Source organism: Electrona antarctica (genome assembly GCF_951216825.1).
Source record: "Electrona antarctica genome assembly, chromosome: 5".
Lineage (NCBI taxonomy): Eukaryota > Metazoa > Chordata > Actinopteri > Myctophiformes > Myctophidae > Electrona > Electrona antarctica.
This window is the reverse complement of record NC_136810.1, coordinates 33,908,654-33,934,183: the sequence shown is the minus strand read 5'-3', so window position 1 is coordinate 33,934,183 and position 25,530 is coordinate 33,908,654. Positions and strand designations below refer to the sequence as shown.

At 45.6% G+C, this 25,530-nt stretch overlaps 1 protein-coding gene across 3 annotated transcripts in view; it reads left to right on the top strand.

The window, feature by feature from the left end:
• The window catches only part of otud7a (OTU deubiquitinase 7A), a 67,370-nt gene extending 50,468 nt beyond the window's left edge, over positions 1–16,902 (top strand). For all 3 annotated transcript variants that reach the window (XM_079500701.1, XM_079500700.1, XM_079500699.1), the window contains 4 exons: positions 1,840–1,989; positions 11,409–11,523; positions 13,219–13,303; positions 14,610–16,902. In XM_079500701.1, the coding sequence (XP_079356827.1) occupies positions 1,840–1,989; positions 11,409–11,523; positions 13,219–13,303; positions 14,610–16,223 (1,964 nt within the window). In that variant the 3' untranslated portion in view covers positions 16,224–16,902. The remainder of the gene's footprint in view (positions 1–1,839; positions 1,990–11,408; positions 11,524–13,218; positions 13,304–14,609) is intronic.
• The last annotated feature ends 8,628 nt before the right edge of the window (positions 16,903–25,530 follow it).

Here is a 25,530-nt window from a genome sequence, read left to right as displayed (position 1 = left end):
CAGGTATGATTATTATATAAGGAAATTCTTCAAAAAGTGTACAGTATTTGTTAATTTTCTTATGTGGACATGCCCACCAGTTCATTGGATATGTCTGGTTTGCCTGAACTCAAGCCGCACCCACAGCTGTTGTATGATAAAGGAGGAGGGGTCAGGGGAGGGGATGATATTGTGATGTCACTATATCATTATATCACTATATCATAGACTGTTTTCATTGGCACGTTTGACTGTCAAGGGATCAACACACACACACACACAGCCTCCAGGAAAAAACCCTAAATACAAAGGGAATACATCATTGCACATAACGACACCAAGGGGTCTAATGAAATACTGTCACCTCATAATCACATGAAAAACTGGAAAAAATACAAAAATCACAGCACTTTAAAAGTCACAGATCGCCTAGAACGACATTGGACATCGTTTATGATGCATCCAACATCGCTAGTATTATTTTTACCGGTTCTTGGCCTCTCCGTCGCCTGGCAACGCTTTGCTTCCGCGTTGTGACGTCATTGAATATTTTCCCTCCGTCCACCCAAGCCCCCAGTAAGGCTATCCAACATTGAAGCTGCCACTACCTACTGGCGAAATGTGGAATTGCAGGACTTTCATGGAGGTGTACGGACGTTCATGACGTCACATGCGTAAGCCCGGACCTCAAATTTGAGGTCCGGGGCTAGGCTAGGCTAGGCTAAACTTCCGCTCACTCGAGCCATTGAGTTATAATTATACTTCCGGCAGTCTTCCGGGTGCTTCAAAACGCCACTGAGCAACTTCTATTGAAATTAATCATGGGGGGCGGGGCTAACACTCCGGTTCGGTCTCTATCCTTTTATTACTCTATGCCGTCCACACTATCTTTAGCTGCGTTTTTCTCGGAATTGAGGTGATCATACAGAACATTGATGTTTTAGGAGCTCAATAAAAAATCTCCACGACCTCACGGTACTATATTAGTGCTTCTTATGAAAGCGAAAGTATCTACCGGCTGCCCCGGAAATGATTGATTGTTACTTCAGCTGGTGGCTGTTCAAAATAAGGGCTTATGGCTGAAAAGCTCTATGGTGGCAGAGAAGCGACTAAACTGGCGGGGGAATGATTTAAGAAACATTTATTAACTATTTTCTGACACTCTTAAGGATAAAACAAAGATAGAAACTAGAAGCTCCAGTAGCTGCTAAATTATTCTCCGCCCATAGCCAATGCTAAAGAATGTAAGATATAGGTAAAGGCCCATTACCTACTATTGCCAGATTTATTTGATCTTATTTTCATTTATAATTACATCCATTAGTGTCATCATTATTATTATCTTGTTGTTATATTGTAATTGTCTCCACCAGGCCGTGTGTGTGTGTGTGTGTGTGTGTGTGTGTGTGTGTGTGTGTGTGTGTGTGTGTGTGTGTGTGTGTGTGTGTGTGTGTGTGTGTGTGTGTGTGTGTGTGTGTGTGTGTGTGTGTGTGTGTGTGTGTGTGTGTGTGTGTGTGTGTGTGTGTGTGTGTGTGTGTGTGAGACTTCTTTTGGAACAAAATGCCTCAAATCATCCAATTGCAATCCAAGGCGTAAGAAGAAATGGCACCCTTTTCACATTGGCCTATTATAGCGCCACCAGGAGGCCACGACCTGCCCTGGTGGAGACCTGTGCCCCGAGGGGCACTTTAACTAGTTGTTATTGTTATCGTAGTCATGTGGAACATGCCACATCTACATTTTGCTACTTGTATGATGAGTGAGTGAAAAATAAACCCCTCTTGAATCCTGTGTGTGTGTGCGCGTGCGTGTGTAGTGTATTTTTTACCAATACAACTTTACTTTTTTTTCCATTCCCAGCATTTGCTCCCATCCCATTTGGAGGTCTGTATCTGCCTCTGGAGGTGTCCCCAAGCCGCTGCCACTGCTCGCCGCTGGTGTTGGCCTACGACCAGGCCCACTTCTCAGCCCTGGTGTCCATGGAGCAGAGGGACCAGCAGCGGGAGCAAGGTAATCCCCTGCCCCGTCAACGGCTCACCCAGGATAGACGGAGAGAAAACAATGGGCCAATGCTAGTCTCGCGTAACCAGACAACTATTCCACAATCTCCGAATGCTATAGCGTCTGGAACTACACCTCCTGAAATCCGAGCAAGGAAGCTGCCATTTTGGTTCACGAAAATGACATTTTAAAATATATATATATTTTGTATTTATTATTATTTTTATTTTATTGAATTTTTATGTTTTCACATAAAGATGAATCAAATGTATACAGATAAAGTGAGACGAACTAGAAAGGTATAAATTAAAAGCACAATACAATAAAACAGACAAGAAAAACAAAAAGCACCAAAACAAAACAAACAAAAAAGAAAATGGCGAGCAGCACACATTACAGTCAGTTATTCATTAGGGGAAAACATATATATATATATATATATACCGGTACACATATACATACACAACACACATGGGCACATCAGAAGGCAAATTGCAAGAGTACAGCTGGGGGCTGCCATCCAAATTTGGGGTGCTAGATCCTAGAAGAGCTAAACTACTTAATAAGCTTCTCTGTGTAGCTAGAAAAGGCATTTTGTTTAATTGGATTCACGAAAAACCTCCATCAGTGACTCAGTGGTATAGTACTATATAGTATATAGTACTTCCAATGGAAAGGCTCAGTGCCAAATTAAAAGAGAGAAAATAACTTCATGAATATATGGCAGCCGCTGATAGATTACTTGCCCAGGGATCTTAAAATACCTTTACATTTTATTTTTTTATTTCCATTTCTACTAAGCAGCAAGCTATTATGCTTAGATGATTTTGAGATATTTGGATACATTTGCGCGACTGTAAAGACGGAAACGGATCATGATCACATTGCTCATGATCAGAGCTTCCGTTTCCAGACTGTATGACGGAAGCATTTGATAATTGCAAGAGGCAACAGTCTGGCCACACGAGACTAGGCCAAATCTAGGGATGTACAGAATAGCAGGACTTTGCAGAGGACGGGGGCAGTCCCCATCTGCTGAAAAGCATGTGCAAATTTAAAATGTCATGTGCCGTATTGTGTGGTTGTCGGGGCAGTTTTGCCCTTTGCCTTTGACTGGAGGGTGGGGGATACAGCCACAGAGATAGAAGGGGGGGGGGGGAGGAGAGAGAGAGCTCAGCCTGTCCTGCCAAAGGTGAATAATATATGAGACTGCGGTCTAATTACCTGTGATCTATTATTAAAGCATCCCAGCAAGAATCAGAGAGAGAGAGAGAGAGAGAGAGAGTAAAGAATAATGTCGTAGTGTTGTCCTATCTTGACTTACTATAAGTGGTTTTACTCAATTCCTCATTGAAATATGTAGTGCGAAGGGTGCCTTTTGGAGTATATTGATTTTGCGCTTAAGCCTGCTCTTCTGCTGGTCGTGCGACAACATATTGCCTACCGAAAGAAAAAAAAATGTTTTCATCAACACTTTGTATCCGTAAGTGTGTGGCTTTGCTTCATGACCGGCTGAGCATGGCAGTTGTTGTTCCTCTGATATTTGACTCTGGACTATTCAGATTTTTTACTTTGGCCACTCAGGATGCGTCGCTCACACCCGAGGTCACAGTGATCCTCACAAGGAGTTCCTTTGAGTGACAAATGGGAAAGGTTTCCTTGACAACCAGGCCTTGGTAGTCACAGCACCTCTCTGTATCAGCCCTATAGTGGGTGGGTGGAACACACTTGTCATTCGCATGGACTGCTGGCCAACTCTTATTTATCTCTTTCTGCACCTCACCCCACCCCTCACTCCCTATGTATCTGTCTTACTCTCTTTAAGTCTCTCACTCGTTCTTTCTTTCAGTCTCACACAAATGTTCTTTGCCACCCTTTCTCCCGATCTTACTCACTCCCTCACTCGCATTACACAGATTATACACTGTGTGTGTGTGTGTGTGTGTGTGTGTGTGTGTGTGTGTGTGTGTGTGTGTGTGTGTGTGTGTGTGTGTGTGTGTGTGTGTGTGTGTGTGTGTGTGTGTGTGTGTGTGTGTGTGTGTGTGTGTGTGTGTGTGTGTGTGTGTGTGTGTGTCCTTTTCTTGGGGTGTGTGTGTCCTTTTCTTGGGGTGTGTGCGTGCGTGCGTGTGCGCACGTACTACTATGGTCCTATTTTGGGCCTGTAGACACCAACCTAGTCATTATGACCACTGCAGTCTGCAGAGCACAGCAGACTAACAGACAGGCATGGTTACTAACCTGCTATTTACTCCCTGAAGTCATTCCCCATAAAGCCAGCCACACATCAAAGCTGTGCTACTCCTGTGCCCATAATTGTTTGGTGCTCCCGCTTTTATTAAGTTTTTTTTATTTGTTTTACTAAAGGGGAGGTCATTCTCCTTTTGTCCAGCAGGTGGTGCTTGTGTCCACAGAACTCCACAGAACAACACAGCATGACTGTCCTTAGCCCTGTCTGGTACAGGGTGTCCTGTGCTAGGATTAGAGTACATTTCATCTGCAGTCGCTCTCCACTATGTTATCAAAATACACACACTTGTCAAAATACAAAGGTGTGTGTGTGTGTGTGTGTGTGTGTGTGTGTGTGTGTGTGTGTGTGTGTGTGTGTGTGTGTGTGTGTGTATATATATATATATATATATATATATATATATATATTCTGCATGCAAGGATTTAGCACATAAATATTTGTGATAGTGTTTATTTAGAGCATTATGTATTGTATTGTTGTTGTTAGCGGAGAGCATGAGGCACAGGAACAGCTTCAGTAAGGGTTTGTCTTATATTGTATTGCCTCACCAGGCTGCACTAGTGCATGTTTGTATGAGCAGGTGCCACTGCCAGACAAACAGACAGAAGGACAGAGGGTCAGCTAGACAGACAGGGCCCAATCTTCCCCTGCCAATTAGGGCAAGGTAGCCTCAAACGGACCCTAAGCCCTCTCAGCAGTCAGCACATTGCCACATATGGGCAGGGTCCAGCACGGCCAGGGGGGGGCAACAAACCAACCATCCTGTCCTGAATGTGTCGGAGGAGAGGTGGTTGGACTCCCTTCACAGGCCAGCCACTGTGTGGGGGCGTCTCAGGTGGAGCTGGGTCTCTCAATTTCCCCCAGCCAGCCAGCGAGGAGAGGAGCATCCGAGGGGCTGTCACGCCGGTGTGTGTGTTCAGGTGCCAGAGGCTCGGCTAGAATACTGGCTCTTTCTTCAGCTCTGTCTATGGAAGATTATAGGCCGGTCCCTCCCAGTAACCTGAGCCTAAATCACACTGACACATCACGCCACTGCCCCTTTTATGGGCTGCTAGCATGGGCTGCTGTGGCGGCTTTGATGGGGCTTCTGGGTTGACTTCAGGGGGAAAAGGCAAGGGTGAAGGGGGGAGACTATGGAGTAAGGGGCGAGGATGAAGTGAGACTTTCTTTCAGAATTATTTGTTTAATTTTTTTTTTCACACTTGAGGTCTCAAAGGAGCAGTTAGGAGTGTTTTCTGTGTAAGGCAGTCAGGTGAACATGTGTTGTTGTTTTTTTTTTGTCTGCCAATTCCTGCTCACCTACTGCGTGATAATGGGTGGTTCCTCGACAGACGCCAGTTGACCATGCCTTCTTGTCGGCTTGTTTTCACTCTGTGGTTTAGCGATGTGCGAGAGGGGGTCGGCCCCTCGGAAAACTCAGGCGCTATTTCAAGCTCTACTCCCAGTATCAAAAGACTTGCTGGTTTTCCTTGGCTTCCCAGCATCAGTCCGCTAAAGCTCAGTGAAGTAAATGGTCCTCTTTTACGCAAAGACCACCTACAGAACAGCATGGTATAGTCATTCACCTCTGGCTGGGACTTTTAACTACTAGTTCTATTAAACACTTCCAGTGCCCTACTTTACAGTACAATACACTTAGCCTAATCGTATCAATATGGCGATCAACCGGTTGTTTTGTTTTACATGTTACTTCAAATGTGATGCCTTTGTAATCGCTGACATGTTTCCGCTGTTAAAATATGTGAGGCCATACACTAGTCTTGTTTATATGCGTGCTTGTTGTTTATTGTGGTGAATTAGGCCCCTTAAATCTGCAGCTGTGCACAGTGGCCGAAGTCAAGAATTCAAATTTGTAAGTTTTCCAGGCAGTACAAATTGTCCTGAAAAACAAAGCAGAGGGGAAACATTTGCTCAGCGTCTTTAGAGTGTGTGTGTGTGTGTGTGTGTGTGTGTGTGTGTGTGTGTGTGTGTGTGTGTGTGTGTGTGTGTGTGTGTGTGTGTGTGTGTGTGTGTGTGTGTGTGTGTGTGTGTGTGTGTGTGTGTGTGTGTGTGTGTGTGTGTGTGTGTGTGTGTGTGTGTGTGTGTGTGTGTGTGTGTGTGTTGCAACGCGACGCGACGAAACGCAGTAAGCTATGGAGAGAAAATCAATAATCTGCTTCCTCTCCTCTCCCCTGAAACGGGACTTAGGTTTGAGATGCTCGCCACGCACACAGGGGTTAGGATTGAGATGCTCGCCACACACGTCTACCTAGTCCTTCCAAAGAAATAAATGAACAAACAAATGTCAACAGCCTCACTTCCAACAGCCTCACTTCCAACAGCTGCATCCTTTGCAGCACCAGGTTACACCCAACCCCCCCCCCCCCCCCCCTATTCCTCCTCCTCCTCCATGGGTCCATTCCATCAAAATCTAAGATGCACACTGAACAGGGCTAGGCTGTGAGCTAGCAGCAGCTATGCTTGCTGAGTACACAGCTCACATTCCGCGGAGGTCTGTGGTGATGTCATCCCCGCATATGTTATGCCGAATCGGTCATTCAAGGACAGCGGAACGAGGCTGCCGACGGGGATAGTAAATACATTACAGCACACTTCAGTCCCCCGGACGGAGCTCCATTGGCAAGCACTGGAGGGCTGGAAGCAGACCAAGACCCAAACGGGAACAACGGCATACACAGCACTAGTTCGGAAGGGAGAGGGGAGGGAAGGACAGCTGCACCGTGGGAGCCCGGGACGCGACCCCGAAGGCCTCAGCTGCCCGCTGCATGACCTGAGTGGGAGCTGTGTGGGAGCTGGCCCAGTGTGTTCTGTACACGTTTGCATGATCATTATTGAGCCTTTCCTTTGTTTGTTGTTGCTTGTTTTCTTTTTCTTTTTATAGAAGTATTGTAAGCAATGTGCTTCTTCTGTAAGGAGACCTCCTGTCCCCATCCCTCTTTTCCTAGAATTCAACAAGCCGTGCCAGTATTTCCAGAATGCCAGACAGTGCCGAATTGGCACCAGCCTTCTGCAAGGGTCTGTGTAAGGCACTTTAATTTGCACCTGTGGAAAACAAACGGCCGCTCTGAGATCTATTGAGAGACTTTCCAGATGCTCTTAGTGATATATTTGCTCTCTTGATGGTGCGACATTCTGTCGTCTGCCTGCTTGCTTGCTTGCCTGGCTGCCTGGTGGCAAAGTGATCATATCACAACGGAGACGGCGGGGGGACTATTCTGGTTCTGGCCTGTTCTTGTTCTCTCTTTGGGAAATGCTACAAAGATGTGTCATCACTGTCAATGACTCAACTCACACTTCTAGGTACATTCATCATGCAGTACACGTCACGCACAGACGCCAAACTGATGCACAGAGAGAGGGAGAGATAGAGAGAGATGGAGAAAGAGAGAGAGAGAGGTGGTAGGATTTGCCCCACAGTTTCATTGTCATGACAAAGGAGGGCCTTTGTGCATGCATGCGTGCGTGTATGACGCCTGCAGAGCAGAGCAGCCTATTGGCAGTAAAAGGATTTGTGAGGCAGGGAGGAGACTGTATGTTCCATCTGGGACTGACAGTGAGGCTGGAATGTCCTCGGCCTGAACAGGCTGCATCACCCTGTTGTCATGCGGACAACAGCCCCCACACTAAACAGCCTGAGGAGAGCGGTCAGGTGGTCCAGAGGAACACACAGCAGTTCTCCTCACACTGTGGGTCTTATCCACACACACACACACACACACATACATTGTACACTTGTGCACACTTCACGCCTCCCACAAGAGGAAGTGCGGGTGGGTTACCGTTCTATTGTTTTGCATTTGCCGATGGCTGTTGAAACGCTCTTTTTCCTGCTCGTGTGACAGCCAGACAGACAAATGCTATCGAATGCAATCATTTCAGTGCCTCTGGTAGTAAACGACAATGCTGCCGCGGTGACTGCATTGTTTCTTCACACCCTTATCGTTGTAGTGGCACTGGGTGGTGAGAGGGCTGTTCAGGACCTGACAGACGTGTCGCTGTTGTCGATAATCTTCTCCCGTTCTCCCTCCATGTGTTGGTGAAAACAACAGCGAATGCCACGCCTTTGCCCACAACCTTACCTGTAGTGGTTTTCCAGGTTTTCAGGTTTTCCCTTTCTCTTTTCAGCAATGTGGAAATACTGGCCACCATTGGTGAGACACACTGGTGGTAGTAGTAGTAGTAGTAGTAGTAGTAGTAGTAGTAGTAGTAATAATAATAAAACGTTATTTGTATAGCACCTTTCATAACATGAAATGCAGCTCAAAGTGCTTTACAGAGCAATGGAGAAAAAAAAGAAAAGAAAAGCAAGGCATAAAACATTAAAATAATATCAGTAATGCAATACAGTGAGGACATGAATAAAAGATCAATTAAAAGCAAGATTGTAGAAGTAGGTCTTGAGCTGTGCTTTAAAAAATGTCTACAGAGGCTGCCTGTCGAAGGTACAGTTTTCTGTTTCTACGGGCCGTCGGCCCGTAGAAGCAGAAAGCTGCTTCACTGTGTTTTTTAGTTGCCATTTTTAGGCACAGCGAGCAGGCCAGCAGTGGAAGACCTGAGGGGGCGGTTTGGGACATATTTAGGCAGGCAGTCATGTAGGTAGGAAGGTGCGAGACCATTGAGAGCTTTATAAACAAGTAAAATAATTTTAAAATCAATCCTAAAAACAACCAGAAGCCAATGCAGTGAAGCTAAAACTGAGTAATATGTTCTCTCATCTTAGTTTTAGTTAAAACTCTGGCTACCGCATTTTGGACAAGTTGTAATCTGTCAGTTGTTTTCTTTGGCAGTCCAGAAAAAAGTGCATTGCAGTAATCAAGCTGAGAAAAAACAAAGGCGTGGATCAGGGTTTTTGCATCATCCAATGACAAATAGGCTCTGATTCGTGCAATATTTCTAAGGTGAAAAAAGGCAATCTTGATAACATGATTAATGTGTGAATTAAAATTCAATTCAAAATCAATAATGACCTCCAAGTTCTTTACTGTACTGTTACTTTCTACAGTCAGGTTGCCAAGTCTCCTTATTATTGATTCTTTCTGCTCACTAGAACCGATTATGAGAACTTATCCTCATTTATCCTCATTGATAAAGTTCTCACTCATCCAGGGTCTAAACGGGTCTAAAGCACAGGGATCATATGGAACTACAGAAACAGGCCAATGTGAAAAGGGTGGGATATATTCCTCAGCCTAGTAGGAAAGTCAGTGAAAGATTTCACGTAAATTGCACGCTGCGTTCATGATTTGAGGCTTTTTGTTCAAAACGGGCCAATCCTGCAAACTTTGAAAGCCAATGTTAGCCAATTAGGATGGAATATGAAATATCAGACAGATCCATCTTGAACACATGACTATAGAGACAGTGTGTAACGATTTGCGGGATATTTGTACAGAATAGTATAATAATAGTAATAATAGTAATATATATTAAAAAAAAGTCGGCCTCCTGGTGGCACTATAACAGGCCGTTCTGGAAAATTTGGGGCAGAGGTTCATTGTTGGCATCCAGGGAGTGTGTGTGCAAAATTTGGCATTGACCGGGTTAACGGTGACGAAGATTAGCTGGTAACAGACGGACGGGCGCATGCACACACACACACACACACACACACCCATGCCTTCGGCCTGGTGGAGACAATGAATGATTAAAAAGAATGGTTAAAATGAATAAATGATGAATTAAAAATGAATGATAAAGCTAGATTATTGGCAGCTTCAGTGGACCAGGACAGGAATTGCATTCGTGTTATGAAAGAAGTAACCATTCGAGTTTTAACGTTCATGGCTTGATGACCTAGCCTGAACTGTAATGTGACACTGGTGTCACATGACAAACTGTACCCCCTAGAGAGTTAGGTAAGTTAAGGTCGGTGGATGCAGTGTACAGTGATACAGACACATGACAAACTGTACCTCCTAGAGAGTTAGGTAAGTTAAGGTCGGTGGATGCAGTGTACAGTGATACAGACACATGACAAACTGTACCTCCTAGAGAGTTAGGTAAGTTAAGGTCGGTGGATGCAGTGTACAGCGATACAGACACATGTTTGAGTAGGGTTAGAAGTCATGATTCTATTAAATTGTGTACATGAGTATAGTAAATTTTTTTGCTTCCTCAATAGTGTAGTAGCAATATACCAACAAAAACAAAATGTTAGTAATGGATAGGTACGGTAAGTACTGTATGTTGAGTTCAATTGTTCATTAATCATAGTACACTTTGAAGTGCTTTAAAGGTGCATGACGCTGCAGGTGAATTTTGAATGCAGTATGTACAGTCTGTGTGCATAATATAAGCATCTATATATGTATGTGTGTGCATTATGTTTATACTGTAGGTGCAATCTTATATGCGTCAGGTTCCTGTGCGTGCGTGCGTGCGTGCGTGCGTGCGTGCCTGCGTGCGCACGCACCAGACAGACAGACAGACAGACAACAGGCCTGTAGTGTCATTGTTCATCAACCTGGTAGCCTGGGGGTTAAGGATGCATTCCACCTGGAAGTGGGAGGGGCTAGACGGAAGACGGCTGTGGTACTTGAAGGACAACGGACGTTACAGCCTAAATACAAATATAATTTATGAAAAGCTACTACAGTGAAGTCTGTCAATTGTAGGCTATGTGGGGATAATCTGACGAGGTACCATTTAAGTGGGCAATGCCTTACATACTATACTACATTATACTAAATTGTTTAAAGGGTCAATATAAGTAAAAAATATATATAGCCTTTCCATAGCCTTTCCATTCAAAAAAGAATACAGCCAATATAGCATGTTAAAAGTTATGAATCTTGAACCTAAGGCAACTAAAACAATTGAAAATGTTTGCTGTAGTAGGCCTACATATAAAGGCAGTGTGTTTGAATCTGCATACAGGGATCTCGACTTGTCCCCCCCAGCCCCTCCCACCCCTCGCTGGGGAAAAATATAGGAGGAAAAACGGGCAAGCAGTAAGAATAGCTTTTTCGGAGTCTACTGCCCCTGGACTTGTGGATGCGGAACCCCTTGCCCTGTGATAGCATCTGAAACAGTCTGTGACTGGGGTCGTTGGTAATCCTACAGAGTTGACACAAACGTGTGCGGCCTTCATGTTGTCTCTGACACCATGACAGCATTCCGCGCACAATGGATAATACAGCCAAACCGAACCAAATCCCTGATCCTTTCCTCTATCTTGCAGCTGTAATCCCTCTGACTGACTCTGAACACAAGCTGTTGGCGCTCCACTTCGCCGTGGACCCTGGGAGGGACTGGGAGTGGGGGAGAGATGACAACGACAACACCAAACTAGCCAAGTAAGTCCCATAGCACCTGGGCCACGTTGTCTGGACTTTATGACACAGAATCTAGGTTGCTTTCCACCAAAAGAGAGCACCAGAACCATGTGCAGAGCAGAGACTTCTGTATGTGTGCATACAAGGATCCATTTGGTTACATTTATTGCGAACGCAGTAATTGCGAACGCAGTGAGCACTAACTATGAGACCTAGGAGAAGATGTGTGTGTCTGTGTGTGTCACGCTGTAACACCACCCGCCCGCCACCAGAGGGCGCAGCTGTATCACACACAAAAAACACACACACACACACACACACACACAAAACTTAACTTTAAAAAAACGTAACTTAAAAAAAAACTTGAAAAGAAAAAACGTTAAAAAAGAAATTAAAAACAAACTTAAAAAAAACGTAAAGAAAAGTTTTTTTAAAAACACGCACGCACGCACACATACATACACACTAAAAAAAATAACTTAAAAAAAAAACTTAACTTAAAAAACCTACGTAAAAAAGTACGTAATTTATTGTTGCAATTTACGAGCTGCGTTCTCTTCCCGCGTTCGCAAGTCTTACTTGTATACACTCTCAGAGTTACAAATGGATATATTACCAGTTACCACACATACAGTATGTGTACAGTATATAGATCCATAAGGCTCCATTGTGTCTATAAGTTCACTGTGTGAGGGATTTAGGTCTGATCATGGGCTCCAGGCTCTCGGGTCACTTCAAAGAGCGAAGCAGAGAACAAGTTGTGAGCCGTGTCAGTCATCCATAGGGTTTCCCAGGAACGAGTGTGCGAAAGCAGCATTCCTCCCGCCAGTCCGGATTGGCCTCGGTGTTTAGGAATGAGTTTATGTAAGGGTATCTGTTTCACATTCCTGCCAGTCAGGTGGTGTACTTATCCCTTGAACAGGCTGGAGATATGTACATTCTTAAGGGTACAGATATGAAGCATTTAGAACAATAACTGTTCTGTATGTTGTGAAGTAACATCCACATTGCAACCACCATTATGTCACAGATGAATTAGATTGTTGTGTGCTAGATGGGTAGATGGGTGCAGTATTTGGAATAAAAAAAAATGTGCATTTCAGGACGTCAACATTTCCTCTGCGAGTTCATCCTTGCAATGTGTGCAATGTGCAAACCGCCACACTTACATGGCACTGCCAACTTTACATGACGATGCTATCCATTTGAATGCTACTAAAAGTATCTCTCTCTCTTTCTCTCTCTGTCTCACATAATTGTGTGTGTGTGTGTGCGTGTGCGTGTGTGTGTGTGCGTGTGCGTGTGCGTGTGCGTGCGTGCGTGCGTGCGTGCGTGCGTGCGTGCGTGCGTGCGTGCGTGCATATATATCTCTTGCCTATGTTGTATTATGGCTCCAGAGAGCATTTTGATATCATCAAACAATGGCACATTGAAAGCCTGATTTATACCCTAGAAATGGCCTAGAAGTATAAATTGAACATAAGTCCTTTTGGAGGTTCATCACATGACCCTGGATGTGCTGGTGAGAGGGTCACATCACATGACTGTGTTAACCCTGGATGTGCTCGTGAGAGGGTCACATCACATGACTGTGTTAACCCTGGATGTGCTGGTGAGAGGGTCACATCACATGACTGGGTGTTAAGCCCTGGATGTATGTGGCTGTGGGAGCTTCATCACATGACTCCGTGTTAACCTCTGGCTGTCTCTCCGCAGTCTCATCCTCTCCCTGGAGGCCAAACTGAATCTCCTGCACAACTACATGAACGTAACGTGGATCCGGATCCCGTCTGAAACCAGGGTAATGATGTTTCGCCGCATGTAGCATTTCATGTGTGTCACATTTGATTTGGCTCATTCATGGATGCTATGCTCCAGATGTCGTTTAAATCGTACAGTCCCTGCAATTTTGTTTTATTGTCAGGATGTTGTTATGTTCTCCGTATCCCTGCACAGTCTGTCGTGAGAGCGGACACGTAAACAGCGGCAAGCACAAGCATGTGTTTGATTTACGAGTTTGTTGGAATCTCTATACAACTTTGTAGGAAATCCACTGTTGATTATTTAGATAGATACCAACTTTCCAAATGCTCCGTCAATCAAGATGCTGTTAAAATGATGCTGAATGTTTCAGCACACAGTCCATTAAATTAACACTAGTCTCGCGTAGCCAAACAATCATTAAATTTTAAATTTATTGTAGTGCTTACATAATAACAGCATCGCAGAATCAATGCCAATAACTATGGTGGTCCTTTATATTGGGATGGTGATATGAGTCAATTTATAATTTACAATTTAGGTATTTAATCCAGAGCGATTTACAGAGCGACTTATGAACATGGTAATACATCATATACATAAAAATAGTCATCATAAACAGTGGGATATCTATATAATGAAACTATGTGTATATACTATAGAGTGCTATGTCTACATAAAATGCTATCTAAGTTACGTAAATTGAGCCTTTGCAGTGCTACGGGCTAAAATGGAGTTTGAAGAGGTGGGTTTTCAGAGTACGGCGTAAGATTGTGAGTGAGTCTGCAGTTCTGATTGCAATCTGATTGCAGTGCATTCCATAGTTTTGGAGCCAGAAGGGAGAAGAGTTTGGGACGTGTGGAGTGCTGTCACAGTGTTTTTAGTGAAGGTACTTCCAGCTTCCCTGCATTGGCTGATCTGAGCGGACGGGACTCGCGGGAGGGTTTGTAGGGTTCGAAGATATGGGGGTGCCATACCTTTGATTGATTCGTTTTCAAAGCAGTGGGTGTAGGTATGTCAGCAGCCGTTCTTGACGCTATTCTAGACGGAGATCTCTGAATGTCTGGCTATGCGAGACTAATTATTTTTTTCTCTTTTTTTTTTACTGTGTTTTTTTACTGTGTACACCATTCTACTATACTGTATGTGTCTTTTCTTTATCTGTGTGTGTGTGTGTGTGTGTGTGTGTGTGTGTGTGTGTGTGTGTGTGTGTGTGTGTGTGTGTGTGTGTGTGTGTGTGTGTGTGTGTGTGTGTGTGTGTGTGTGTGTGTGTGTGTGTGTGTGTGTGTGTGTGTGTGTGTGTGTGTGTGTGTGTGTGTGTGTGTGTGTGTGTGTCCTTGCCGCAGGCTCCCTTGGCTCAGCCGGAGTCGCCCACGGCCTCCGCAGGTGAGGATGTCCAATCCCTGGCCGAGTCCATGGACTCTGATCGCGAGTCTGTCGGCAGCAACTCCAACGTCAACACCGGCAAGCCCAGTGTCAAGGACAAAGACAAGGACAAGCAGCGCAAGGACAAAGACAAGAACCGGACTGACTCGGTGGCCAACAAACTGGGTAGCTTCAGCAAAACCCTGGGCATCAAGCTGAAGAAGAACATGGGAGGTCTGGGTGGCCTCGTGCACGGCAAAATGAACAAGTCGAACTCTGGCACCGCCCGTAATGGCGACAACGGCGGGGAGAAGATGAAGAAGAAGGAGTCAAAAAACGTCAAGGGAAGCAAGGAGGAGTCAGGCCAATCAGGCCAATCAGCCAGCTCCACCTCCTCCGAGAAGGCCACCAGCCCCTCCCCCACGGACCAAGACAGACCCTCTGGCTCCTCCCCTACCGAGCGAGCGGACACCGTGGGGAGGCTCCCGGGAGGAGACAACAAGACCCTGGACAACTGGAAGTACAGCACCGACGTCAAGCTCAGCCTCAACATCCTGCGTGCCGCCATGCAGGGCGAGCGCAAGTTCATCTTTGCCGGCCTCCTCCTCACCAGCCACCGGCACCAGTTCCACGAGGAGATGATCAGCTACTACCTGAGCAGCGCCCAGGAACGCTTCAGCCAGGAGCAGGAGCAGAGGAGGAAGGAGGGCGATAAGAAGCCGCCATCCTCGGCCACCGGTGCCAACAACGCCAACTCCTTGAAGAAGCCCGAGCACGAGAGCGCCTTCCAGAGGGAGCGGTCGGACAGCTCGCCTCCGGAGAGCTGCTCGCCGGTCCTGCCACACCACGCCCATGCCTACAGCCACAGCTCCCAGCAGGCGCCCCTGGGCCTCAAGATGCAGGGCAGGAACAGCCCCACCCCCACCGCGGCCCCTCTGGTACCCACCTCTGTTCCGCCTCTCACCCCGCCCCCAGCCTCCTCCCACTACACCTCACACCCGGCCCCCGTCTCGGTCCCAGCCCCTTACGCCTCCCCTAGCATCGGTGCTAAAAGACCGGTGCCAGTGTCGGCCCACTACAGCCATACGCCACCCATCCAGAGGCACAGCGTGATCCACCTGCGCGACGTCAACGTGCAATCCTCCAACTTCCAGGATGAGCCCTATAAGCCCGTGGTGGGCAGCCTGAAAACATGCGCCACCTACCCCCAGCAGAACCGCACGCTGTCCTCGCAGAGCTACAGCCCTGCTCGCCTGTCGGGGGTCCGCACCGTCAACAACGCCATGGAGACACTGTCCTACAACATGGCGGGCGAACACAAGTCCCACACCTACACCAACGGGTTTGACACCGGGGACATCCGGGACTGCCTGGAGTTCGCCGACGAGGACCCCTCGGCCCACACCTGTTTCAGCCAGGACAAAAGCAAAGGGCGGAGCCCCGGGGGTCCTCTGTACTGCTTTCAGCAACGCCGCTGCAAGCGGGAGAACTGCTCCTTTTATGGCAGGCCGGAGACGGACAACTATTGCTCCTACTGTTACCGAGAGGATGCCAAACGCAGGGAGAGGGAGAGCAAAGTGTACCGGCCTGCATAGCCGCCGACCGACCACACACTCCACATTTAGCCTAACATGTAACGGCATACATTTTTCCTACTCTGTTGAAGAACACTCCCTGTTGTGTGTGTCCCAGTTACTCATCTCTCGTTAGTAAAGAATACTACTTTATGATGTGGGAAGCAGAAGTGGAAACAGTGAGCAGCTTTGGCCAGATGTTGTACTATTTCTGTGTTTTCTCTGTCTCATTGAATTTAAGCCTGATCTATATTTCGTCGCACAACGGTGTGTGTCGCGCACCAAAAGTAGTCAGATGTGCTCACAGTGCGTTGTGGATTTAACGCGTTGTGAGCTTGTCTGCAATTATCGGCACGTGACCACTGTTTTATGACGGAGCATAAATTCGGCATTAGTCTTTTACTTGTTTTAGAGTAAAAGTCATCTCTTCCTGTGCTGTATTTTGTATGTGAGGCAACGTCCTGTATTTTTGAGAGCGTGAAAGGTTTGCGTCTTACGTGGAAGGAGTATTTTGTCTCATTTAACCAGTTTTAATACAATATTTATGTTTAGGTCTTCAAAGTGTTGTTTGTGGAGAAATTGTGGTTGTTTTGCAATCAAAAGAAATGCGAGGGGGAGGAAACATTTAACTTAAAAGCAATAATTTGGTGATGTTTGCTACTCCCTCTCCCAGTTTTGTCTATGCACCAATGATAGCTACTGTAAGTCTGACTGTGTCTTGTACATTTTAAAGGATTATTACGGTGTGTGCTTTTGTAAAAGAACCCTCAAGTACAGGAATGCACATGAATAAACATGGCTCGTGGTGTTGGATTAGGATCTAATATAAACCTGTCTCGTTCATACAATGTACCTCTGTGCTCGCCCTGGCGCAATGGAAGCGGTCTGACGTGTCGGTGTGAGAACATCGTGCAAAACGTATCATGAAGGTTTTTGTAACTCGATCTCCGTAGCGCTGCCAAACTGGCTTATTGAAAAAGTGACCATCAGTAGCTCTGAATTTACAAATGTGTAAATGTATGTGCCAAACATTGACCAATATGCATGGGTTGAATGAATATGCAGTGTTCATGGTGTCTTTCCCTCTGAGCGGAATGTTAATCGCCCCATTGATAGTATTAGGTGAGCAGGAATCGTGGCTCCATCCGTTTGACGTGTTATTAACGTGCGTCTCTACTAGCCCGTCTCTAATCCAACACACAAGACGATCATGCTACTAGCATTATGTGGTGACCTAGTACAATATAGAGTATACAATGTGTCACTGGTCCAACGTTAAGATTGTCTGTACTTCTTTCTTATGGGGAGGCCATTAAAAAAAACACACCTGCTGCTGCTAAGAGCACCTCAAGCCTTTTGTGATATCATTAGTGCTTTATCCAATCAGTGGGTTTCAGACCTGTGTATGCCTTTTGTACCAGAAAATGATAATTTCAGTCACCCATCCCCAGTGCTTAGTGCTTACTGCCCATTGGACATGACTACTGTAAAAGAAGCAGTGTTTGTGTTTGTTCTGGTGATGCCTGGATATTATTCCACCACATTGTCCTTACCTGAGTGTGTCCTGGCCAAGGATGTTCCACTGCTTCCTCGGTTCACTTCCTGTCTTTCCACTCACTCACTCACTCTCTCACTCACACACACACACACACACACGGACACACACACACACACACGGACACACACACACCTGTAGGCGTGCACACACTGCAGTGATGTTCCTCCGCTCCTCTTCCTCGTTTGTACGTGACCAGTTCATGGACTCTCACCATGTTAGGACTGTATGATATGATTTTGTATTCCTTTGAAAGTTTTACACTACTTTAAATTATTAATTTGCACATTAGGTACTGTACGGATGTAAATATGAAAAGAGAAAAAAATAGTTTATTGTTACAAATACGATGTGTCTGTGTCATTAATTGTTTTTTTTATGGATGGTGATGTAAATTTTGACTAGAGGAAATGGTTAATGCTTGGTCTGGAGAAATATTCATTATACTTGTTCCAAGAAATATGATTTAATCAAAGGAAGTAGAGACTTTATGGTGTTTATACTGGAGAAAGTACAATGATGTCGCCAATACACTTTGACATATTTGCCTATTCTGTTTGAGGATGACTTTAGAATGAGTAGTAGACCTATTAGGCCTATACTGTTATCAATGCTGTATTGGGGACACACTTGCAGAAATCATTGATGTGTAGCTTTTGAACTACCACAATTAGGCCATGGCTAGCATTAATGCCTTATTTATGCTCTCTCTGTTGCAGAGAAGGACTGAATCTAACTGTGTTGTTAGAATCGGTATAAATGACGAAACAGTCGGACTTAACCCTAATTATCTCCGCCTGGTTGAAGGCAAGGAGAGAGATTATGCGTTTGCCCCCGTCTGTCTGTCTAGACCTATAATCTCAAGTTTCTTGTGTATGCTGTCTTTGAAATATTGGACTTTACTTTTATAATGGAACAGTGAAATATGGTCAGATCGGGGCTGAAACCATGCACAAATATGAGTCATAATTAAATGATATAATGTCATAGATGACAGATGTCATGAACTGGACACCAGCCTGTCTGTATGCACTCCACTCTCCACTGAGTGCATGAACAAACCTCTTTAGTTTTTGTCACTCGCTAAATAATAATAATTGCATTTCAACTGAACAAGACGAATAATAATGATGTGGTTTGGCTTCGTGTGGATCCTGTCATCTATGATGAATCCATGATGAACGACTCCATATTTGGCTAAGGTTTGGGCCAAACATCCCATCACTTCAAGTATAATAACTATTTTAAAAACAAATACAAAAGCAAGGGCAAGAGGTTTTTTGCTGATTAGAAAAACAACACAGACAGACAAATTTTGACGAGATGCAAGCTAGGCGATGCCAAAAAGGTTGAGCGATGCAGCCGTGCGACAAATTATGAATTGTCTAACTTCAGGAATCATACACATCAATCACAGAAGATGCCATCCATATTCTTAGACATTTGGCTTGGTCAGGATTCTCGGAAAATGCCATTCATCTCGGTAACGGTTTTCAGAATAACACTTTTCCACCGTGTCTCATTTCGCCGAAAAGAAAATCGGAGGAAAACTCCCTCTAACCCTGCCTGAGGTCAGCGAGTTGAGATTGTTGCGAGTCAACTGCCAAGTAGGGCAGCATTCCAGAGCTGGAACTCTGCCTTATTCCTCCAGGGACTCTGCAACACTGGCAAGTCCGGGATTGTTGCCTTACAGCCAAATAGCCAAACCAACAATAAAAAAACACCCTTTAAGTACATATCCATGTGAGATATATCCATAGTTGCTGAATTCTAGCGAGGCCTTGCTGGATATGAATTTGATTCACATGTGAAGAAATAAGCATTGCCAGAACACTACAGTCAGCCAACAGAAAGGAATGCAATAGATGAGGTGAACCCAAAGGGAGGTATGAAGAGTCATCTTGGTTTGAACTGATCTAACCTTCCAGAGACACTTCTGAGGGAATGACTAGTCAGTGACGTAGAGTACATCACAGCATGCTTCACCCTGGCCTCTGAGGACTTTGATGCAAGTTCCACCCGCCTCACCCCCACCCTCTGACGGTGTAATCATTCAAGGAAAATTGTGAAAAACACCCAGGAACATTGGAGATTAAAGTTTTGGTGACAAGTTGGAGTGACCTTCCATAATCTGATAAATGCAAGACTAAGATACTAAAAGCACCTCTAGTGGCCCCCACGCTCTCAGAAGCCAAGGGAGTGTCTGGTGGAGAGCTGGTGCACAATACAGCCCAGGCAGTTTCACCATGCTGACTATTGAGCAAGCACTGACCGCTAGGAGGCTGACGAGTGAGCGCTTGTTTGTTTCACCCATTCAATGTCTTGCGTATGTCTAGACTATGGTAATTATTCCCAAAACTTTCTGTGTGTGTGTGTGTGTGTGTGTGTGTGTGTGTGTGTGTGTGTGTGTGTGTGTGTGTGTGTGTGTGTGTGTGTGTGTGTGTGTGTGTGTGTGTGTGTGTGTGTGTGTGTGTGTGTGTGTGTGTGTGTGTGTGTGTGTGTGTGTGTGTGTGTGTGTGTGTACGCGCGCACGTTTCTGCAATCAAGACAATCTACGATTTCTATTTCATTTAATTTCTTGCCTGACAAACAAACAAGTTCAACGTCATGTTGGTGAAGAGCACATTTTGAATCATCAGTTACTAACCAATGGAGCAACTATTTCTGATTTCTCAACCACCTTTAGTAGTTACATCATGCCCCCCCCCCCTCCCACACACACACAGTGCAGCGTCCTCGTCTCCAAAGGACTTCGCCGGTCTCCTGTGTGGCTCCATCTGGTCCTCTTCCTAAGCGTCCATGTCAAGGTCACCAGGGTTCTGAGTGGCCGCCAGGCCGACCACCCGATCCTGGCTGCTAAGATGTCCATGTGGACATTATCGAGGTCGTTTGGAAGAGAGGGAATGAGGGATTTGACAGACCAGGAGTGTTGTTATAGGGAGAAGCCAAGTGGAAGAGCGTCAACTAAAATGTTGAACGAGGCTCTGAAACAGCATTAACTGTGAGAGGTTAGATTAACCATACTATTTATGCAATTCTGTAATGCTGCCGCCCCCCCCCCCCCCCCCCCCCCCCCACATGTTTTGTGTGTGGCTGCAGCAGGGGTGAAAGCCCAAGACGGACAAGACTGGTAGTGGTGCATTTAACATTTTATCTTGGCGTTCAGCTCTGCTACATTTTCTCCATTTCAGCACAATTATACAACCATTAAGGTTAAGGCAGAGGAAGGAACGCAGGAAGAATCCAGACCTAGGTGAGTTTAAATACCCCACCCGATTGGTCAGCTGATTGCCACGTCAGCGAATGATATGTGAGTCTTTCATAACACTGAATGAGCCCCTCGAGTATATCTGACAGAACTAACTCTGCAAGCTACGTATCATTTGTGATATGTAGATGTGATCAATCAGCCTGTAGCATGCTGCAGCTTGTGTGATTTCTGGTCTAGAGGGGCGGGTGCCGGTCGAAAACAGGCGGTAGATCCTATCGGTTGCCGATCTGAAAAATATCCTTCAATGTTTTAAAAATCCACAAATGCCACAAAAATGTCTAAAGAAATCCCACACAGAAATATCCACAAAAGAACTCAAAATGTCATGATAAATTTCAAAGAATGCCTTAGACTGCCCCCGCTCCATATATGGAGCTGACCTGTTCTGACATTCCATATATTGATCTGACCTCATTAAACCCTGTACACTCAAGACGCTCCATATATGGCCAGTACATAATTGATTCCATATGTTGATCTGAACCCCCATGCCAAAGCTCCAGCGCTCGCCCAGCAGTCTGCCGTCACCCAGGCGGATGCGTCACCCAGGTGGATGCGAAGTAAAGGGCGAGGTCGCTTCTCGCCCTCAGGGCGTCTTACTATTTTTTTGACAATGGGTTCTCAGATTGCCTCCAAACAGACTCAAGTCCCGCCACCCATACAACAAGAGATGCTCAGTTCTATCCCTGAGGACCTGTGTAGGTCTCCTGGAAGCAGTTCTATCCCTGAGGACCTGTGTAGGCCTCCTGGAAGCAGTTCTATCCCTGAGGACCTGTGTAGGCCTCCTGGAAGCAGTTCTATCCCTGAGGACCTGTGTAGGCCTCCTGGAAGCAGTTCTATCCCTGAGGACCTGTGTAGGCCTCCTGGAAGCAGTTCTATCCCTGAGACCTGTGTAGGCCTCCTGGAAGCAGTTCTATCCCTGAGGACCTGTGTAGGCCTCCTGGAAGCAGTTATATCCCTGAGGACCTGTGTAGGCCTCCTGGAAGCAGTTCTATCCCTGAGGACCTGTGTAGGCCTCCTGGAAGCAGTTCTATCCCTGAGGACCTGTGTAGGTCTCCTGGAAGCAGTTATATCCCTGAGGACCTGTGTAGGCCTCCTGGAAGCAGTTCTATCCCTGAGGACCTGTGTAGGCCTCCTGGAAGCAGTTCTATCCCTGAGGACCTGTGTAGGCCTCCTGGAAGCAGTTCTATCCCTGAGGACCTGTGTAGCCCTCCTGGAAGCAGTTCTATCCCTGAGGACCTGTGTAGCCCTCCTGGAAGCAGTTCTATCCCTGAGGACCTGTGTAGGCCTCCTGGAAGCAGTTCTACTATCCCTGAGGACCTGTGTAGGCCTCCTGGAAGCAGTTCTATCCCTGAGGACCTGTGTAGGCCTCCTGGAAGCAGTTCTATCCCTGAGGACCTGTGTAGGCCTCCTGGAAGCAGTTCTATCCCTGAGGACCTGTGTAGGCCTCCTGGAAGCAGGAGTGGGACTCTGCTGGGCCCACGCATTGTCGCCGCTACATCTGGGAGCCAGGATATCAAAGGGGGAAGATCTGCCACACTGTAATGAAGTAGTCCTCCGTTACATATACTTTGCACATTATGCTTATTTTTGTACACATATTGTACCAGTGTTTAATTTAATTATTTATACTGGCATAGCATATGCACAGACTCATTTGTGTATTTGCACACAAATGAAAAGCAGCCATGATTTTATTTGGTTTATTGAAAGTATTAACATTTGAGTTTGTTTCCTATCCAGCAGAATGGCCACTCAGCATTGGACAGTACCTCCTGCAGAAAACAAAGGAATGTTTGGTCATGATGGGCAAGTGCAATACACATAAGAGTGCAATATGTTTCTGTGCAATACAATATAATTATATATATGTGATATTTGACTGTGTTATGGGTAATTGAATACTTACTGCTTCTGTTCTGTTCTGTCTGTTCCAGTGTGTTCGGGCAAAAGAGTCCCCAACCTACCAGAGCACCATATATGGGTCTGGACTGGACCACAGTGAAATGGCCAGGGGGGTGTTTGAGTTGTGCATTGGAAGCTGCTAATGGTAATGGAATGTGGTTTATTTTGCAATAGTGTGCATAATTAATATTTATTTACCTGTGAAGTTGATATAGATTTATAGTGTTATGGGACGTGGGTGTGGGGTTTAGAATGTGATTGGTTCAGCTGGCTATAAAAGGCTGCCAGAAGCACACATAGTCAGTGTTCAGTGGCAGGACATGGTAGAGCTGCACGCCATTACCAATGTCATTTTCCATGCCTGTAACCCTTTTTTTGCCAATAAATCACGGTTTGGTTGCATTTTACTTCCTGACATTTCCTGCCGCTCATTGGGCTAAACCCTACACACACCGACAGTTGACGTAGCTGAACCAACTGCGGGTTTGGACACTTCAAAACATCCATGAAGAAGTGGGGCCTGGCAGACATGCAGCATAGTATGCTTGAGCAGGCTGCCGATCACATATTCACCACCTGTCCCATTTTATAGACCACCAGATGACGTGTTACATGTCATTGGCGATATGAGCCTTGGAAAAAGATTGCGTGTTACACGCCATCAGAGTTACTTACTTATCCCCATTACGCTGGCTGGCGCATAGGGTAGCAACAAAGTCTCTCCACTTGCATCTGCCTTTGGCCATCTTCTCTATGGTCCCCCAGCTCTGATGTTGTTGCTGGAGCTCCTTCTCGATCGTCCTACGCCATGTCATTTTAGGCCTGCCTTTCTTTCTCTTGCCTTCTGGGGTCCAAATCTGGGGGCCATCGGAGTGAATGAGTTAAATCCGGGAAAGCATCTGTAATGTTTTATTTTACCTATATATAATTTCACATAAGTTTGTCAAAACTTATGTTAAACCTTCTTAAAAAGGCATTTGTAAGAATCGGGCTCAGGTTTTAATGACGCTAGTCACACCTGACCATACAAAATGTGAGATTTTATTTTGCTTTAATCCATGCTTTAATCCAAGTTCTTGCAATTCGGGTTGGGATCTGGAACTGGAGGAACCGGACCCAGCATTAAGCAATCGGTTCCATCACATTTCCACACACGTTACATCCTCCTAGTCTGAGTCAAACTCCTCACTGTTGGGTGAAAAGAAGCAGCCTACTGTACATGTCATGCTTATCGGAAGAGGCTATAGAAGATATTATTGAAAACTTGTGAAATGGGACATTCTGCACAATGAGTACTCTACTTTTGGAAATGTAGCTGAGCCAGAAGGCAAAGCTCTATGTCTACCGAGAAATCTTCGTTCCTACTCTCACCTATGGTCATGAAGTGTGGGTCACCTGTCAGTGGGGATTGTTGGCTGGGAGGAGGAGTAGGACTAAGGCCCTATACGTCCTCTATGGGACGTATAGGGCCAGAGAGGACGTATATAGGGTATATTTAAAATATTTAAAAAAACACTTTGTTTGAAATAGACACTCATGCTTTCCAAGGTGTGATTTGGGGTCTTAAGGATGAATACAAAATGAATATCAACATCTTAAAACCAAAATGTTGAATTGTGGGTTTGAGCTCACATGCCATTTTGATGTAAGGGTAACTACCTGTCAGTGGGGAGTGTTGGCTGAGAGGAGGAGTAGGACTATGGCCCTATACGTCCTCTCTGGGGGGGGGGGGGGGGGGGGGGGGGGGTACTACCTGTGAGTTGGGGAGTGTTGCACTGCGCAAAAAACAAGGATTACGGGCAGAACATCTTAAAACCAAAATGTTGAATTGTGGGTTTGAGCTCACATGCCCTTTTGATGTAAATCCAAAGATGTAAATCAAAAGGGGGGGTACTACCTGCATGTCAGTGGGGAGTGTTGGCTGTCAAAAACCCCCAGTCAAAAAACACTTTGTTTGAAATAGACACTCATGCTTTCCAAGGTGTGATTTGGGGTCCTAAGGATGAATACAAAATGAATATCAACATCTTAAAACCAAAATGTTGAATTGTGGGTTTGAGCTCACATGCCATTTTGATGTAAATCAAAAGGGGGGGTAACTACCTGTCAGTGGGGAGTGTTGGCTGGGAGGAGGAGTAGGACTAAGGCCCTATACGTCCTCTCTGGGGGGGGGGGGGGGTGTTGGCTGGGAGGAGGAGTAGGACTAAGGCCCTATACGTCCTCTCTGGTCCAGCTCCTGGTGTGTTTCCCAAATACACTGCAATAAGACAATTGATTAGAAAGATTTACTAAATTATTTCACTTGACAACAGTGACATTCAAGCACACTTTCCTATAGTACTCAGTCAGTACTCATTATGTTGAAACGCTGGGATGAAGAGCAATAGGCTGGACGTGCATCAATGGTAAATTTGAGCCCTATAGGAACAGACCAACAAATCAATCCCCGCTCAGCCTGTCACTAGGCACACATGACCTAGTTCAGTGCACTTCTATGCAGTATGAAACTAGACTGCAGAGACTGGTACCTGTGGTCATTCTCCATAAACTGTAGAATCCTCATCATCATGGCAATCACAATTACCGTTCCCTCTCAA